Source organism: Taurulus bubalis (assembly GCF_910589615.1).
Source record: "Taurulus bubalis genome assembly, chromosome: 4".
Taxonomy (NCBI): domain Eukaryota; kingdom Metazoa; phylum Chordata; class Actinopteri; order Perciformes; family Cottidae; genus Taurulus; species Taurulus bubalis.
The window spans coordinates 20,847,095-20,866,561 of NC_136592.1; the positions used below are offsets into that span (position 1 = coordinate 20,847,095).

Consider the following 19,467-nt stretch of genomic DNA (forward strand, 5'->3'; position numbering starts at 1 on the left):
ATAACCAGCGCTTCAGAGAGAATAGTGCTACAACACGCTACCGCAAACGGGGAAATTATTGATATGGCCCGTAGATCTATAGGACACTAATGTCCTTGATGATCATTCAGAAGGAGAACATACTGCTTCTCCATCTAATCAAGTAGGTTGCGTCTTAGGCTGGAAGCCCAGATATGCAGATATGCTATCGTCAAAAGTTAGGACGAACTAAAACAAAGATTATGCTGTTATTTAGAAACGCAGCTCAGGCTAAAATCAGAGTTGCTGCTACTCTGAAGTTATTACCATCTTGCCAATTTCATTAACATCATTGCTTTTGTTCCTGCAGAACAAGGGTGTGTCAGGAGCTCCGTGTTATACTTTAAAGAGGCAATAGAGCAGATTCAAGCCCAAAATGTATAGATCACTTATCAAAGAACCACATGCTAAAAAGAGAAAGGCAATTCTCCTTCAACAGATCAGACAGTTTAATTTGACTTAAAGACCATCTCCTTTCACAGTTTAACAAGATTTGGTTTGGCTATCAATCAATTTGATGATCGGAGGAATGGGATAAAAATTTAAACTTACTTTGACAAACATATACTCCAATTCCCGGTTCATCTTGTCTCTTTATCAAAGTCTCTCGCTCATGCTGAGAGTCTGCTTGTTTTCTGGATGCCTCCAGCCACACAAGACCAAACGCTGAGCTCCAGAGCCCACTGGAGGATGAAACCTTCCCAGTGTCTTCTGCAGACACAAGCGCTGTTCACCGACGTCCCCCAAAGTTCCTTCCTCGAACTGTGACAGATGATTGGCCATCCCTGTTGTCTGTCAAAAACCCCGGTTTCCCTTTCTCGATCACATGAGTTGGGGAGGTAGACAGTCCGGCGGGTCGGAGCCAGAAAAACATTGACATGGCTCCAAATAACAACTGACTGGCAGTAAGCCTTTGACTTATTCCAATGCGTTGGATTGAAAGCGGCCTCTTGTTTTACAGGAGCATAATTTATTAACCTCATTCCAAACGGAAGTTTCCAAACCTTATATATTTGTCCGTGTTGTCTGACAGTGACACAAAGTTTGTCCCTAAAATCCTTTCAAGAAATAATTGCTGCCCCGTCACACTGCACATGACAACAGTCATAATCACTGTTTCAGCGATAAACATGCAGCCGTTCTCGGTGCGTCTGCTCTTGGTGTGTTTGACCCTGTTGGACAGGGCGGCGATGACTACATGCCAGAGCATATGCAACATGATGCTGCAATTACCTTAACCAGGTTATCTCAGTAATCTAATTCACATGCTCTCAAATAGAGCTGGGGAGAAAAAGAAGAAGAAAAAGAAAAAAAAAAAACAACATCAGATGATGTCAAATTTGGCCACCTGACGTTTTGCACCCAAAGGACGACTGTCCCGTTCCACGACGTAACTGCTGTGCTATAACATGAAATGCATTATCAAACAAATGTTCGTCATCCTGAGAGACGCGTGACTGTTTATGGCACTACATGCAATGTTTGTTGAGATTCTGTCTGGGCCAAAAGCGGAGAACCGACCGTCCAATCAACTGACATTGCAAACCCATGCAGTCCTGCTGCTAATGTGGCTAACATTGGGGAAAGCGATAAATCAAAAGGTGACGTGCTTTAAATGTACACTAAAGCAGAGGAAACCACTGCTGCCCAATGGGCTGAAACTGCCAAGCATGCTGTGATTTTGGAAACACCCCAACAAGTGATGTAACAGCAGGTGTTTTCCCTTTTCATCAGCTGCTCATGACAACACATCGCTCCCTCACATCACTGAGTGGCATGTGTGGCCATATGTGCAACATGCTACAAAACTGTTTCCTGACACACAAGAATCAGTCTTGATTAACCCTGAAGTCTCCCATTGCTGCGCCACAGGATGGTCTTTTAGGTTAGGATGCCGTCAGTGTGATAAAAACATAGCACCAACACTGGGAATGACTTTTCTTGTGATTCTTAGTCAGAGGTCTGTCTTTTCTTTGCTGCAGCATTTCAAGTGTGGGACAGCTTACTGACAATTTAGCCGTTTGCCAGCTTGACAAATGAATGATGACACGCGTACCAGTGTGTGTGTGTGTGTGTGTGTGTGTGTGTGTGTGTGTGTGTGAATTGAAGAGAGGCAAAAACTAATTCATCAAAGAGGTTTGTAGAGTGATGGTAACATGAAAGCACCAGACACACTATACAAACAGCGTAATGATTCCCGCTTCATGGATAACTGGAGGTGATATTGTTGGTTTCCCTGATCAGAGACCCAAATATCTTACTATAATGATGAAGGTAATTATCATACAATGCAACAGCATCATTTAAAAGTGCCTGTATTTTAACACAGCCATGCTCATGGGCAAGACATCATTATAGTATTAATGCATCTTGGCTTAATCTATGATTCCCTCCTCTCCTCTCTCCAGATTCTCCTCAAGTAGTCGAGGAACAAAACAGCTTTCTGGCATTTAAAAGGTGCTAAAGGCAAATGCGAGAATTTCCATTGCCTCTAAATGGCTCTCAAAATGGGGGGTGGCTGAGCCGGCGGCTCGCAGCTAACGGTACAGCAAAAGTGCTGAGAGTGCTTGTAGGCCTGCAAAAACGAATCGATAAAAATCGATCATCAAAAGAGTTGGCAACGAATTTCATTATCGATTCGTTGTGTCACCCGATTATTACGCCAGTCAATAAGTCGCAGAGAAGAAGAAAAAAAGAGCGGAGCAGAGCAACTGGCCCGCCAGCGTGTCTGAGATTGGAATGAGACACGGAGAAAAGCTGTTTGTGCTCTTTCTGAAGATGTTTTGCATTGTGAATTTGAACTGTCAGTTCTGTTTTTAAATAAAGGGTTGGAAATGAATGCTTTTTAGTTTTTTTATCCGATTCATCGAAAAAATAATCAACCGATTAATTGATTATTAAAATAATCGTTAGTTGCAGCCCTAAGTGCTTGCATTGATTACCTGAGGGGGAACCACAGGGTGAGCGCTGTGCAGAGCGGTGGCAGTGAGCTAACCATTGGGGCACGCTCACGTGCATGAACATCTGCAGAAACAAAGCAAGGTGAGGCTTGGATGACAACATGCAAAGGGAAAGCGACAGTGTTCTCTGCTCGGTCGACATTACTGCACGATATCTTTACACAGCAAACCGTTGTTTGCTGTTCTATTAAATGCTCTTAATTTAGCACCTTTAATAAGAGATCCAAAGGGCTCAGTTTTCCAGAAGTACACTACTTCTTCTCGTGTACACTTGCCCTGATCCTTCCCTACCGTGCCTAAAACAAAAACCATGACCCTGAACATGATGAGCGTTGTTCATTACTTATACTGTGGACCACAACAAACACAGCCGAGCTAAACTCACCGATACAGGCCAACCAGTGGTAACACATCTTTATACGACTTTTATATTGTACACAGTAAGCTTACCGTGGAGAAAAGAGATCTGCAGAGGAAATAGTTTTCTTCTCAGTTTAGGTTCATGAATCTGAGTTTAGTATTCTAAAAATAAAGTATATGCACTTGTTGGTACTGCAAAACACTTAGATGCAGTATGTCTTTTTGAAACTACAGGTTGTGCAGTAAATAGCCTTTCCATCTCTGAGTCATCTAATGGAGCATTGCCTCACTTCTATTTCCATGAGAATATCCAGCCTCCCTTCCATCTCCGCTTTTAGTTACGCAGCAGTTTCATTCACAGTCAACCACCTCTTACTAGTTTTCATCCTGATTTTGTTTCACTTACTTTACTTGGCTCACGCGGATGCAACTGAATAAATAAAAAATAATTAAAAAACTGACTTTTTATTGCCTGCATGGATGGATATACTTCTCCTCCGACCCACAACAAAAGCTGGCTTTACCTCTGACTCCCATCTCTTCATACTGCCTGTAGTGTCATGATGTTGGTTTGTCCTGTTTTATTGTGAAGTCCTTGTCTTGTGTGTCTTGTGTGTCCTCTGTGTTCCATGCACTTCCTGCCTCTGTGATTGTTTGTGATTGTCTGTCTGCATTGCCCCTAATTGTATATTCCCGTCACCTGTGCTGGCCTCATTGTTTCCACCTGTGCCTCATTACCGCCCCCTGTATTTAAACCCAGTTTGTCTCCTGTCCCCTTGTCGGATTGTACTGTTTGTTAACTGTGAGTAGACTGTTTGTCCGTCCTGTTTTTGATTCATGTTTTCGTTCCGCTACCTTCTTTCCTTTGGCCTGGAAATAAATATTCTTTATACGATTGTTGGCGTTTGGGTCCTCCCTTGAACCACCTTGTGACATGCAGGGTCAGACGGGAGCCAAATGTCAATTGAATGCAGAATCTGCTGCCATCGGGTGTATTTGTACGTGTGTGTTTGCGCATGTTAAGCAAGCAGCTCAGACCCACTCAATAAGCTTCTATAAGGCTGACTCATGCGCACAAAGGCCAGAGTGTTTTCCACCCCTGTATTGGAAAAGTAAATCACAGAGAGGGGTCTGACATCAGAGGCGGACTTCTGAAACAGACTTGACCATTCAAAGCAGAATCTAACTTTGTGTTTCCCGGCCACTGACCCGTACATCCGACGTTCAACACCCAACAAGGTTCTTATGGAATAAGACCAGCTAAAATTACGGCTGGCTATGAGCCAAATGATGCAAGCAGAGGGAACTAATTGAGCAGCTTCAGCCAAAATCTACTTGCATTTTGTTTAAGTTTTCACCTGGGTGCTATTTCACCAGACCCAACACATTAATATATTTTTTGCTGAAAGGGAGTGAAAGCTAGAAGCAACCCTTAGGATATTTATCTTCGACTTATAGTCTAATCGGACATCATACTGCATGTCAAAACGGCATGTTTTATTTGTTTTTCTTTCATTTAAAACCACCACCACCAGTGTTAGAAAATAAAAAGGATTTTCCGTGGCAAAAATCTTGTTGGTTGCTGGGTTGTTTGCTGGGAGGACATGCCAATAAGTCATGCCAGGACAATACGTTTCTTGAGTATTCAATTACTTGTTTGGTCAATAACAAGTCCAAAAATTGTTTACTTTTTTTTTTAAAAGTCTGTTCCATGTTCCTTAAGTCTATAATTATGTCACCAAATGCCGTCTGACAAAGAATCGAAAAACATAATTTACAAATTAACTAAGAAAATGTGTGAATATTCACACATTTAAACCATTTCTTCTTTGCTTTGAAACGGTGCATTTCCTGTCGCTCAATACCATTTTCATCTAAAAATTTCAGCAGTGAAAACGACAACAACGAGATGTCTTTTTGTTTCCCTCTCTCTCCTTTAATGATCTGAGATCAGAATCATGAGCGGCACCTCAAGGAGCCGGCAACAATGTCAGACAGGGTTCAAGTGGTCAACCACTTGGCTGAGCTTGTCTTACACACTTAAAAACAACACAGGCGGGAAAACACAACATGAGATATTTCAATATGGGGAGTTCAATAGCAATCGCCATCACACAAACACACACAGTCACATTTCCTCACCACCACCTTATTCAAGCTGAACACACCAGCTGTCAAAGTGGGGGGATGGGGTGACTCTTCTCCCTCACGCACTTTCTTATGCGGGTTTCACGTTTGCACTCGCAGGGATACAGCAGCAGCAGCAGTTCTGATGACCTTGTGAGTGTCACAATCTCGTCAGTGAGCATCTGAGGCTGTGCCGCTCCAGTGAGGCTGCAGGGCCTCCACCAGTCCAGACATCCTGGATGCTAAAGGATGCTAAACTGTCCGGATGCGGCGCTGCTCATCCATCGCAGCATCTCGGCGGTACCCAACCTGCAGGATTTACAGGCTCACGCACGCCCAAGAGCACTGGATCATAAACAAGACGACACGCGCAACACCATCGAAATAAAACAATACAAAATACACTAAAACAAGGCCACGTATATGCACAAGGTTGATCTAGCGACAAATGTTATGGTTTAAACCCGTAGAGCCAGAGCCTCCGTGATGGCTGGCACCGCCTTTGCATCGCCCCAGCCCTCCTGGCCCTTAGTGGGGGATGATTTACATTAAGTAATAATAATACAAAAGGCCTGGTGGAATAAGATATATTGTGTAGGATACCAAAACAAGGTGACACATGACAGACGTATTAATAAAGTTGATGTCGTACTATGTATGGGGACAAAACGACTCTTCTGTTAACGTTGTCTTTTTTTTTTTAGCCAGCTACACCCATTTCATCGTCAAACTGACATCTATATTTAAACACCCCGAGCACATCTCTCTGCGTGTCAGACCAGCGGGTTTTTGTGTGGTCTCGACATCCTTTTCATTCATTTGAAAGCACCACCAAGACTGCTATTAAAAACACTTTTTTCGTAGCGGAAAAAAAGCGAACTGTCAGCGTGTTCCTCGGGAGAACATCCTGCAGATTTGAAGGCACTTCGCATGACGCCAAACCTGCGACTGTATGACATGTATCTAGTCGACATGCTAGGATCCGGATGTAAAGCGTTTCATATAAATATACACTTGTTTTACCTTCGTGTACAGCTCCGACGCTGCCATGGCGGTGACTCACGCGCTATGTCCTTTCTCCAATCTGGGCTAAAAGTCCGCTACCAGGTCCGCGCGCTGCCCGGGACTCGATGTGTGTTTTCATGTAGCGGTGGAAGAAATCCTTTGTTGTTGCTGCTGCTGCTGCTGCAGGGACTCAAGGGGAAGATGTGTCTCTTATCGCCATGATAACCTGGAAAGCTTGGTGCTGCTGAGGTTTCGGTGTCTCACTTTGCATTCTGGGTACAATGGATGAAATGATTCAGCCAAACAGAGAGGGCTGCTGCTGCCGCGTGGGAAGCTGCGCCCCCTGCTGGTGACGTGTAGAAAATACATCAACACAAAAACAACATACAGTATATACTGTATAAATAAAATGTTAAACAATTGTATCGGTCATTGGTGAGGGCCCTCGGCCGTGGGCACCCAGTATCAATCAATAAATCTCTATATATTTCAAGGATATTATTTCAGTTTTAATAGGAAGATAATATTATCCGACCACTACAAATGTATGTACATGCTGGGATACATGTATATAAATAATTTGTAAACTGAACATATCATTTGTGTGTGATTTCCCAAAGCAACATTTTTGTAAAACAAAAACAGCAATAAGTGCATGAGTAGAATTGTGGGTAAATGCAGGAAAACCTTGCAGTAAGATGCAACTAGAATGTCCTTGAAAAGGAAGCTTATTATACTCAGTTTATGACATTCATTTTATTGTACTGTATTTTCCAGTACTGGCATTTAATTATAAAAAGGAAAGTATGAATTCTACATATGAAAGTTCTCCATTCTTGAGTCGTCCCTGACTGTGATGCTTGATTGCCTCCGGCTGGAGTTCACATAACCTTTTGCAACCTTTTGTTGGCATCTACAATACTGATGGCCATGAAAAGTATTTACCACAGAATAACAATATAACATCATCTTTGACAAACTCGAAGGGGAAGAATCGTCCTAAAGCATGTTTTCCGTATCAAGTGCATTTTGTTAAGCCCATTGATATTAACAATAAAAACGGTTTGTGATCCAGTGTCTGCATTGATTAGACCATACATCCTAAAAATTCTAAATCTTAACATGGCACGCACCACACAACAATTGAACATTTGTGCAAAACTATTTTATTTACAAAACAAAATGGCACAAAGTGACAGCAGCCATATACATGCAGGAAGCTCAGACGGATGTTGTGCTAGCTTCAATTTACCGCATCACAGATAAACTTTATCCAGTCAATAAGGACCTTGATAAAGCATTATACATGGCCATGGACATTTTAAAGATAAAACTTCTTCAACTCATGGGTACAGAAGGGTGTTCTCAAATCTGAATGTGATTAATACCACTATTTCATTCCCAGTGTCAAGAGCTGCTCTCAGTACATCTTTTCCCCATAAAATGTGTCTTCTCTCACAGCATACAGGACGCAAAGTCTGGTCCCTGCTGACAGAAATGTAGCTTTAAGGTCCCATACACCTGTACCTCATATTCTAGCATGTTACATGTCCATTCACCACAACTTGGAACCAGTTATGTTGACCTAAGGGAGAGGACTGTGTCATCGTCTGACCTAAAATGAATGTCACACCATAAATACAGTGCAGGCATTCAACATGTCCTTTCTCTTTCACTCTTCAAAGTTTCAAGATGTCTTGAAAGCATCGTCCACATGCCACCCAATGCTCATACGCCGCACCTGAGCTTTTCAGCATCTACGTAAATGTCTGTGTTCAGTGCGCCTTAATGAACTTTAAATGGAGCTCAGTGAGGTTCACCTTTGGGAGCCGTGCATTACACATGCAGTTCCATATCACACTCTGGCCTTTGCTGTGTGGTCCTTTAGTACAGTACATGGTTCATAATCAAAGTGTTAGCAAAACTGAGCTTGGCCTCTGCACTGGATTACCATATTCATGAAGGAACAAGCATATTGAGAATATGCATCATTTAGAATAAGGGCATACAGTGAATGACACAAACCTGGTGTAAAACATTCTAATGGGCTGACATCTGCACCTGTGCCAAACAAAAGGAGATATATATATATATATATATATATATATATATATATATATATATATATATATATATATATATATATATATATATATATATATATATCTCATCCAAAATGAGGGATCCTGATGACCATACTAAAGCCCTCTAACCATTCAAGGTGCAGTTTATGCTGCTCACCCCCCCTCTCTTCAGCCGGTAAACACTGTGGTATCAGTCGTCCACAATCGTACAGAAGTGTCATAATCTACTCATCACACTTGAATGTCCCGTCTTTCAGTGTATCTCATATTGAAGTAAATAGAAAATTACAAAGGAACATGGAAAAGTTAGAAGACAGAGACAGAAAGGGAGCAGTCAAGAGGGGTGGGGTGGGGAAGATTTGAAGGAATTGGCTCGCCAGTTCGCTGGGTGTTGTTAGGTGTGTGAGCCTGTAGGGTGGGGTCCAGGATGGTGGGGAGGGGGCAGAGTACTGTGAGGGGTGGAAGAGGTAATGTTACAGCTCTGAGACTTGAGTAGAAAGGGCAAAGGGCTGGGAGGTGCTGCAGGGGCTGTCGAGGCTGTGTGTGCATCAGCCTGCCAGTTTACTAGCCACCAGAGAAGGTTTCCTCTGGGGCAGGTCCTGGAGGGTGGGGATGTGGTCCCCTGTGATCTCGGTCTTCTCCGGCGCAGCTGTCGGCAACTGCTTGTTCTTCATCTTGGCTTTAGCCATGTTGTAGTCGCCAGAGTCAAAGTACTTTTGCTGTTGAGAGACATACGATTCACACATTAATTACATCGCAAAGGAGAAAATAAGTGCGTCTTCAACATACAACGGGTTTGCTTATTTTGATAGAATAATATCAGTACTTTTCGTAATTACATTTTAAAGACTTGCTCGCTTATTGTAAAGAGTACATTGTGGAGTTTTTTACCACTGATAGCGCGATGGTGAAGTGTTTTTATGAGTGGGTCCTCGTTTTGTTGCCAGCTGCAATGCTAGGATTGTTTTCATCTAGTAAGTCTATGTGCGTTTCTGTGGACAGATTTTTGTGACCGCAGTCAAACATTACGGTTGAGTTTGAAGATGGACGAGGTCTGATCCAGTGGGAAAGGGGCCATTGCCTCCCCCACTTAATGCTCCTGCCCCGATTTGGCATAGTCGAGGGAGATCCCGTCGCAAGATGGTCTACTTTGTATCACGCACACATGTTCCCATTGGTTCCAGGTTATTATGCCGATCGACAGTTTTTTAGGTTAACTTGCCAACAAACGTAGAAATGTGCAAGAGGACTGCTAGTCAGTAAACATGAATGGGAGCACTTCGACATCACTAATGTATTGCAAGGAAGGAAATGCACTCAACATGTTCATTACACCTCAATGATGCACACAATATTATCTGTTCTGCAAAATACTGAATGTAAACATTTGTTTTGTTTGTTTCCACAAATTTAGTTATGGTTGTAACTAGTCATTACTTTCTTTATTGGATCTATTAATAATTCATCAAATAAAAATATTCAATTCATGATTGTTTAAAATGATGCAGTAATATGAGAAAAGCAAGCTGCTCTTTGTTTACTTAAAATCACCAAATGTTTAATTTGGAAAGTTTGTCTTACCAAAATGACTTTTTTTAACTGTCGTTTTGTAAATGATAAAATCAATTAAACAACTCGTCTTTTAAGCACTCTTCATTTTCTAATTATTTTTATTTTGTTAAATTTCAATTAGTTTAATTACAGACAAATTGTTTAATTAGCCTTTCAAAATGTCATAAAATAAATGTTTATTTTAGTAAATGTATTGCTAGAATCTAAAAAGGATAAACTCTAAATCGCCTGTTTTCATTTGCCAGGTTTAATTGGATAGATATTATTGGAATCATTATGTATTTTGTTTGTTTTACTTTTACTTTGAAGGAAACGCAAGGTACATTTATACATGCAGTTCTGACATTGAACACAGGGTGGAGCATTAACGCAGAAGTGCTCATGGATAAGTGCCTGGTGATGAGAATCAGATGTGTCAGAGAGGAAGTTAACAGTTTTTGACCATCAGGCTCCCTCTGAAACGTCAATCAGCTGATGGATAATCTGTCAAACCTTTGACTAATAAAGTAAAGTAAACATTTTCTGTGTGTGTTGGAGAGAGAGCGTGACGGTCATGCTCAGATTCATTGATAGCTGAATTGAGATTGAACAATGCTGATGTAATGCAATGATGATAGTCTATAACAGTCTAGTTCAACAGCCCTGCATCTCAAGTTTAAAGCCTGGAATAATGGTCAGGCTTTGGCAAAACTGTTGTGAGGTGTTGATTCAACTTTATAGTTATTTTGGAGAAAGCAATTTGTGGTGTTGTTCATTTGCATTGTGGTACATGGTGACGTGTTTCTAAAATATTGTTTGCACTCATTGATGTAAATGGTATGTTGTGGAAAACTCAACAAAGTGAACCTTGAGGTATTATTTATTTGTCAAACAGCATTAATGTAGGTGCCATACAAACGGTCAACTGACTGAGTGTAATTGCAATGGTGCCAACAAGAGTGCACCTAAGTGGACTCTCAATGTCCGGCAGACAAACGCACGATATAACTCACCCCCTTCTGAAGGCGTTTGCGAAGCAGGTCAGAACCCCCAGGTTTGTTTCCTAAATTTGGGTATCTGGACTTCAGTTTAGCCTCTTCTGCCTTCTCAGTATTGATCATCTTTTCCGGAACCTCCTGAAAAACCAGTAGAATCATTAGGCATCGGAAATGTAGGGGGAAAACGTTCTGCTCCAAAACCACATGCAGCACAACAAGGGACTACATTCACCAACTGGCCACAGGGACCCCCAGGCTCCCACTGCAGGGCCACAAGGATCCCTCTGCAAAGTCTGTCAGCTGATGGCAGCACTGTATAGAGATAATCTGGCTCCATGTAAAACATTTGACTAATAAAGTAAAGCAAACATTTACTAAAACATAACATTTTTCTGCATAAAAATGAATGAAAAGGATTTAGCCAATGATAAACTGCCTCATTCTAACAATATTGTTACAGTACAGTTGTAACGTCACTATATTGACCTAACTAGTAATCATTAGAGGTTCGATCCGCTGGGTTTTCTGGGTTTCTGGCACTGTTGGTCTAAGCTAAACACTGGAATAATCTTTCCACCAGGTTAACCTGAACATGCACACCTCTCTTGGAGTGACACCGCTCAGAGAAGTGCCAGTAGTTGTCAGACAACTGCAGCCATGGTTTACATGGACCATGGTTATATCTGGATCCTGGTCCGGGCCAACACCTGCTGCTATTAACATTGTTATTATTACTTGTTATTTATTACTATTAGCATTGGAAATACACATACTGTTTCTATTATCATTATTATTCTACTATATCCACTGCTGCTGGTATTTTTGGTAGTTGTAACTTTTTCATCATGCCTACTAGTCATTATATTAATCATTTCTGTCATATTCATTGAATGAACAGAATTGTTCATTCTGTACACATGACATCTATTGTACCCTACATAAATAGCCTGCGTGCCAAACGTCATTTCCTACTTAACTGTGTTACATAAAAGTAGGTGTCCTGTTATGCAAGTCATCACTGAAGATCGTGTGATTATGACATAGTTAGTAGAACAACATATAAAAAAGTGTGTGGACGGGAAGCAAACAGGTTTTGACCGTGGTCGTGTCGATGGTTCGTGTCAAGACTTCGTCTTGTCTTATCCTGTCATGTGGTATCCTGTGTTGTTCTGTCACTAAGCATGTAAGATGAATTGGATACAAGTAGATTCAACATTGCTGATTTGATGCTATGGTGTCATGGTGCAATGGAATATGTATCAACAGATCGAAAGAGACACCAGAGAACGGGACAGGGATTTGTTGAACACGTGTCCGAACAAGTTCTCCCCCGTTCGCCCCCAGTGGCTGTAAGATAACATTGGATTTTTGTTAAAGTCACTACTATGTATTGATTGTTTTATAGCCTACGTTGTATATGTTGCTACACAAATACTACTACACGAATACACAGCAGGCTACAATATTTTGTGTGTTTTTATTATCATCACACTATTACTACACAGCGATTTTAAGCTATTATATCGTGTACGGAATTCGATTCTTCTCTCCTCTTCACTCCAACCTCCTCCACACTTCTTCCGTTTTTCCCTTCACAATAAAAGCCCGTACACAGTATGTTAACACGCTAAATGCGTGTTATCATATGTAGTGACCCGTTGCCTATCAAAAAAAGGCCACTACATTGCTGTTTGCTCAGTTTAGAGATGCGTACAATTAACGATGTGGAGACGCTCTCTGTCATAATCCATTTTACTAAACCGTAGACTAAAATAAATCATAATGTTTATTATCACAGGTTATCATGAGTTATCACACTTTCAAAAACTGTTTGCTCTTGCCATTACAGCAATACCTGTCCTACTGATCCTCCTGATTATATTTACCTTTTGCCTAACTGACAACAGCCCTACGCCCCAAGTGGTGTAAGGTTAAACAAAATGAAATAATCTATCTATCTGTACATTTAGGATTGACAAAAGAAAAAAACCCACAGCTCCTCCATTCTATGATCCTAAAACTGATTTACGGCAGAAGACCTGTTGGAAATTTGGCTCCACCCACTCAGCTTGTCAGCTTTTGACGAGTGCTGGCACTTGAGCGGCGCCTGCCACTAACTCGCCGATAATACGTCGCTGACTCGCCGATAACACGCCGCTGACTCGCCGCTGAGTCGCCGTTGTCCTGACGCCTGCCACACGTTCGCCGCGGACTCGCCGCTGCCAGTGATCGCACTCGCTGTCTCTCTGATTGTAACTAGTTAGGCCTTGAGCCAGAGCACAGCAGTCTGTTGGGTTCAGCTAAAACCAACTAACACAGCTAGCTTGGCAGCTAACGTTAGCTAGCGGCACCTCTGACGTTCACACAAACCAGCCGAAACATTCGTTGCATTAACCACATAGACCCGCAGGCCACGCAACTGGGAACAGTACACGTCCGTGTCGTCGTGTTAGTTTGACAAATACTATTCATATTCCACCCCTAAGGCTCGTTAATGGTATGTTAGCCGGCTCCGGTTGACATGTCAACAATAACGAGCGGGGGGCGACGAAGCTAAGCTGTGAAAATGTAACGTTAGCTGAGACAAAGTCAGTGCCGCTGACCGTTACCCGTTCGTCCGCTGACGTCTCCTCCGCCGTCTGTGTTTCCTCGTTATCCCCCGACATGTCTGTATATGGTCGTGATCCCAGACGAGGGCTCTCACGTCAGTCGACTCGAGACGAGTTGAACAAGTGATCTACAAATCCTCCGCTGTGACTTTCCTGCCGACTAGCCGAGCGCACAGAAAAGTACCAACCCTACGTCACTCACATGCGGAGACACCATGCGCGCCCGCGTTCGGGCACTCCTGCCGCGCGCACACAGCGCTGGGATCGGATTTGCATTGCGTAACATACCGATCAGCTGTTCGACCCATGTGCTGCAACACAAATCCAGATTTCCTTGAAAGTAATCCTCAGAGTGGATCATGGTGAATGCTGCGCGGATGAACACAGATGCGTTTTATGTGTCCCATACCGATATGATTTCTCCACGCGGTGTGTTTTAGAGACTGAATATGTGGTTGCTCTGCTCACATTGTGCTAGATTGACATTTACGCAACACGGCATACATATGCGAAACAAACACATTCGGGTCAACAGCAGTTTGACTTTATCACCATGCAAACAAAAATACACGATGGATAGTACACATTATGTGAGACTGTGAAGGTGCATTTTTGAGCCAGTTGCATACAATGAGTAGCCGCCATTAACTGACCACCACCTACTGCATTTGCAGCTTTGTTTGCCAAACGGACAGCAGTACTCCGAGCTCACTATTGTCAGCTTGTAGATCCCTGTATGCAGTCTTATGAGTATGAAGTAATGCTGCACTAACCAGAATGTAGGTCAGGCAATTTTGTGCAATACAGAGAATACAGTATACCTCTAAATAATAATATAATACTTTTAGGGCATGCAGTTTTCTTACATTTTGGTTTAATATTTCTGACAAAAATGGCATTATTGCTTTCTCCTTTAGTCTACATGTGTCAACTACAAGCATGTGCTATTGTAAAAAAAAAATACTCGTAATTAACTCCTAATTACCATGATACATGTGTTCAGGATCTGCCACTGCCTAAAAGCGGTGCCACAGCCTTGTTGTTTTTCCTCATCAGGTGCCATTTGGAACCACATTTAAAGAAGCAGCAGAACCTGTGTTTTGTTTCTTTGATTCCTGCGTGAATGTATGGCGATGTAGAGGTGGGAAACAGTGCGACAAATAATAAAGAGACAGAGCAGCTCTCAGATTGCTTTAGAAGATAGATATATTTTTTTCAGATTTTAATATTAATGTCAAAAATACATACTATGATATACAGTTTGCACTACATCATCTTAGCATGACAGACGTCACAAGTAGTAACTGAAATATTAATTTAAATATTAAATAAACTGATGTAAGTAAACTGAAAGTGAATGTGTAAACACTAAACTAAGATTACTTTCTATTGCAACACTTCCAATAAAGTGGTTCTGTAACAGTACAAAAGTATTAGAATATTACTATTTTCTGTTTCATTTCCAGTTATAATGAGAAAAGAAATTCCACAGTGCACTTTTGATGTTTAGCTGTGAAGCTTTCAGTTGAATGTAGCCATTGCTTGTTCAACTTCTTTAGTGGTCCATGGTATGTTCTTCTTTTGGACGAGCGAATGATGTTGCACCAGTCTGCCACATCACACTCTTCAATTTGCAGTCCCTCTGATCCGAGCTCAGGAATCAATCAATCTGCTCTTCAAGGATTTCCAACAAAATATTTTGCCATTAAAAAGGGCCTTGTATTGCATTTATAACTAATTGAATTTTGACTGAACACTGATTCATCATGTTGAGTACAGGTCCAATTAACATTTTGATTTGGGTAAAGTAGCCTAAACGCTGCTGAAATATTTTAAGTGTCCAACTGCTTTTGTAGACGATCACTGGGCTCTACTCTCCTGCCAGACGCTGGAGGGGATACACACAACAGCAGGAAAAAGAATGACCCATCAGATCTGGTCAGGCCTTCTTAACCAGGAGAACTGGATCTGAAACATACTCTATAATTGTCACCTATGACCCAACCTCTTTGTGCAATTAACAAAGAACAGGCTCTTAGCCCCCCGGACTCCCTTTGTCAGTTATGGGTGACAGGAGGGACGAAACATAAGATTGTGATCACATGTCAGGTAAGTCTTGATAACTGCAGTCCTTAAATTGCGTTTTAGAGCAGTATATTTCGCCATGGGTTGCTCCATCGGTGGCATCAAGGTGTGATTGAAGCTTCGGTAGCCACCTGCCATGTGGAGGAGGAAGGGGGGTTGTGTCTCAGCAGCGGGGAGAGAATGGTGGGTCTATAGGGGACTCTGTAGAGGACTGAAGCTCGTAGGCAGCACCACTGTCAACCTCCATGGACTTCCTGGAAAACAGCAGACGGATGTCCCTATGGAGGTAGATCTTCCCAGACTTAGAACTCTGGAACCTGGTCGAGATTGGAGAGGGTGGAGAAATACAGGAGGAGAAACATCAACCACAGCTGCTGGATATATTACAGTTTTGATGTGCACTAGAAATTAAATGACAGTCAATTTACCTCAGATGAACGAGGTAGCGCAAGGTGCGTGCCTGGCTGAGGGACTTCCTGCTGGTCTGATTGTTTGTGTCACGGCGGACGGGAACAGAGAAGGTCCTCTGGCGCAGGAAGGTCTGGTGTCCAGCTGGCATGGCTCGTAGGTCGTACATCACAACAAACATCTTCACCACTGTCTTGTTGGGATTGAATAAGGTCTGAAAGGTATAACCGGAAAAGCATGGGATGATTTACACAGGTTTCCTGACTTCATTGATCTATAACACCACCACACTATACATATCATCCATACACACAAAAGTATACTATTATATAATATTTTAAATTAGGAAGTATAAGCACCATAAATGAATAAAAACATGACCCTAGCTGATGAATTTCCCTCTATAACCACAAGGGGTTGCCCTTTCCCTTTGTTACTTTGAGAAATCTGCTCTTTGTTCTCAGCCATGTATATGCCACGATGCAGACATTTCATATAAATCCATTTTAAAGATAATTTCTACATTTGTGGAAACCAACAGAAAGTTTCCTCACCACTTGAATGGTTCCTGATGGAGGTACACGGTAGCCCCTTTTCCCCAGGGACTCCAGATTGATCACACCCTGTGAAAAACAAAAAAAACTGTCTTAAACGGGCATACAAAAGGTAATACACACCGGTGTTCACATACACATTTGCAGATACAGTGCTCAGCTCAAGGCTCAGTCAGAAAAAAAAAAAAAGTATTATTGATTGATTAACTGGGAACAAATAATCTCACCATATATGGTGAGGGAGCGTTGTCATCGGATACACTGTAGAAGGACACCTCTACAGGTAAGGTCATGTGACTGGGGCAGAAAGACCCGCTGGCTCCAACCTCTGCTGTGAAACCCTCCACTAACCCTAAAGGCTCCAGGCGGTAGTTCAGCACACACTCCTAGGAAAACACAGTTAAGTATTTTAATGAAATGAAAAACAAAAATGTTTGTTTTACTTGATAATTGTAACGTACTGTGTGTGTGTTTGTATGTTATACCTCAAAGTTTCCCAGTAGACTGAGACTGGCAGGTGGAGCGCTGGCACTGAACAGCTGCTGTGACTCATCGGTGTACCCCTCTCTCTTTGGACACACCCTGCAGGGTTAAAACACACACTCATGTTCAACTTGTTTTCATGGCAAGATGCGTATAAGAGCATCTTCATTTGTGCCTTGAGAAGGCAATATCAGTCAGCTCAAAATGTTTGTTATTCTGATGTCTTAATTTACTGAAAGACAAGACAGAACAAAAATAATTAGTCCATTGCTCACTCAAATATTTAGTTATATATATTTTTTTTTAAATCAAGCAAATTAACAATTTAACAAAATAACAAAAAAAAGTAGAAGAATATATGGAGAGCATGACAATAGCTTTTATCAGCCTCAGCCAAACTGACAAGAACTTTACCAAACTCTAAAAACATCTGCTATGAAAAGCAGCATTACGTTACCACCCACATCTGTGTGTAGGCAGTGCTATGAAGCTCTGTGTTTATGAAGCCAACTCAGTTCTGTCTGCCATTTTGAGCAGAATGTGTGATTCTAGATGCAGCCACAGTACAGCAGAGATTCAGCAGGTGGCAGCGTGTCAGCAGAACATGGCTGACCTAACCTTACCACTCAGAACAACACTCTTTTTGTCTGATCTCTCAACAAAGACAATACTTCTCAAACCTGCCGCTGATTCGAGGCCATGTCAGCGTGTTAGGGTTCAAACATTGGAGCTGGAGCAAACCTCCTCTCTAATATAGATCCCCGATACACTGGTTCTATGGCTTTAGATAGCTTGAGTAATACTGGGGATAAATAACAAAAAACTTTAACAATAAAATGTATTCAACTTAGAAGAAAAAAAAAAAACGATAACAGAGTTTTCCTTGCTGACACTTACGCATAGTAACAGCTGAACTGTGGCGTAGCGAGAAAAACAAGCTTTAAAATTCTGAAGAAAAGGTATGAGTAACTTGTTCCAGATGGTACTATAATAAACAGACACTGTGGGAAGTATCTGTAAAACAAACAATGGCCTTTTAACTGTTACTAAGACTGCATTAAACCCGTGAAAGCATCCTGACCGTATTCTCGTGGATAAACTGATTTGGAGTCTGTTAACTATAGTAACAAAGATCCCAGGTGAGGAAACGCGTACCTTTTCCCATAGGCCCAAGGCAAACCCTTACAGCCAGCCAGAGAGGTGTCCAGATCAAAGTAGCCCGTTTGGTTTTTCCTCTGAGGAACCTGCAGCACACACACGGCATGATTAACACAGAGTAACTTTTACAGTATCCTGGTTAAGATATATTGTATATTGAAAATATAGGGCTCAAAACTACACAACAGGTTTTGTCTTTTATGAAAGATTCAAAAGGCATCGTGACGGATTTTAAAATATTATGGTATGACAACAATGAGTCTAATATACGTCATGATGTGTATGTGAAAATAAGTGAGCTTGTGTGTTGGTGTGTGGAAATTCTCATGTTTACGTGCATGAGAAGGTGTATGATCAGAAGGCAGGAAACTGTGATGATCTAGGACTGTGGTAATCTGAGAAATTTACTGAGGTTGATGAGGCAAAGATGAGTCACGTGCCTCACTTTTCTATGTGATTGTGTGTGTGTGTGTGTGTGTTTTTGTGTGTACATTAACCTTGGTTAATAACTCAGTGGCCCAGCAGCAGCAGCAATAAAAGCAGCTGCCAGGTACTTCAAAGTCTCTTTACGCCGCCCATTCACAGGCTCACTTCTTACACTGGTGAAAGTACTCTGATTAATGCTTCAGATGGCTTGAAATAAAAGGGTGGCGGGTGTGTTGTCATGGCGCCTGGACACCGACAACGACTGAGTCAGTAAGTGTTTGTGACGTGGAGCCTGCATGTTAGTGTTATCCTAACGAATGCACAAAGCAGAAACTGAAAATGACAGAGTTTCACTGTGAAGATGTGTGTGTGTGTGTGTTTCTTACAGGGCTGGAGAGCAGAGGCAGGCCAGTACAGGGGTGGAAGGCTTTCGTCGCTGTTGCATCCAATGAGTGGCGATTCTGTTTCTTCCAGCTGTTGCATGGTAGAAGCGGAGAGGGGCCATGGGCTCGCTGGAGAACAGAAATGGGGAGGGAGAGATTAGGACAGTTTGCAAGTAAACTGAAATCATCTGTATTCATTAAATCATGTTCTCATATATCATCTTCATCACCACTGAAGTCTCATCCGCTTCCAGCAAC

The 19,467-nt window shown here is 41.9% G+C and overlaps 3 protein-coding genes across 3 annotated transcripts in view; all 3 read right to left on the reverse strand.

Annotated features, from left to right (window-relative positions):
- The window catches only part of myo5aa (myosin VAa), a gene marked incomplete at its 5' end in the record, with an annotated part of 46,301 nt that extends 39,786 nt beyond the window's left edge, over positions 1 to 6,515 (reverse strand). Inside the window, one exon of the mRNA XM_079216678.1 lies at positions 6,489 to 6,515. Coding sequence (XP_079072804.1) covers positions 6,489 to 6,515 — 27 coding nt within the window. The remainder of the gene's footprint in view (positions 1 to 6,488) is intronic.
- Positions 6,516 to 8,910: 2,395 nt separating this feature from the next.
- On the reverse strand, positions 8,911 to 11,236 carry arpp19a (cAMP-regulated phosphoprotein 19a). The gene is made up of 2 exons (XM_079216473.1): positions 11,119 to 11,236; positions 8,911 to 9,273 (listed from the first exon to the last, which is right to left on the reverse strand). The coding sequence occupies exons 1-2, from the start codon at positions 11,224 to 11,226 to the stop codon at positions 9,103 to 9,105; spliced, it is 279 nt and encodes a 92-aa protein (XP_079072599.1). The 5' UTR covers positions 11,227 to 11,236; the 3' UTR covers positions 8,911 to 9,102.
- A 3,677-nt stretch (positions 11,237 to 14,913) lies between these two features.
- The window catches only part of atosa (atos homolog A), a 28,367-nt gene continuing 23,813 nt past the window's right edge, over positions 14,914 to 19,467 (reverse strand). The window contains exons 6-12 of the mRNA XM_079217122.1: positions 19,213 to 19,338; positions 18,398 to 18,486; positions 17,245 to 17,341; positions 16,987 to 17,145; positions 16,760 to 16,828; positions 16,226 to 16,419; positions 14,914 to 16,114 (exon numbers count right to left, since the gene is read on the reverse strand). Coding sequence (XP_079073248.1) covers positions 15,961 to 16,114; positions 16,226 to 16,419; positions 16,760 to 16,828; positions 16,987 to 17,145; positions 17,245 to 17,341; positions 18,398 to 18,486; positions 19,213 to 19,338 — 888 coding nt within the window. The 3' untranslated portion in view covers positions 14,914 to 15,960. The remainder of the gene's footprint in view (positions 16,115 to 16,225; positions 16,420 to 16,759; positions 16,829 to 16,986; positions 17,146 to 17,244; positions 17,342 to 18,397; positions 18,487 to 19,212; positions 19,339 to 19,467) is intronic.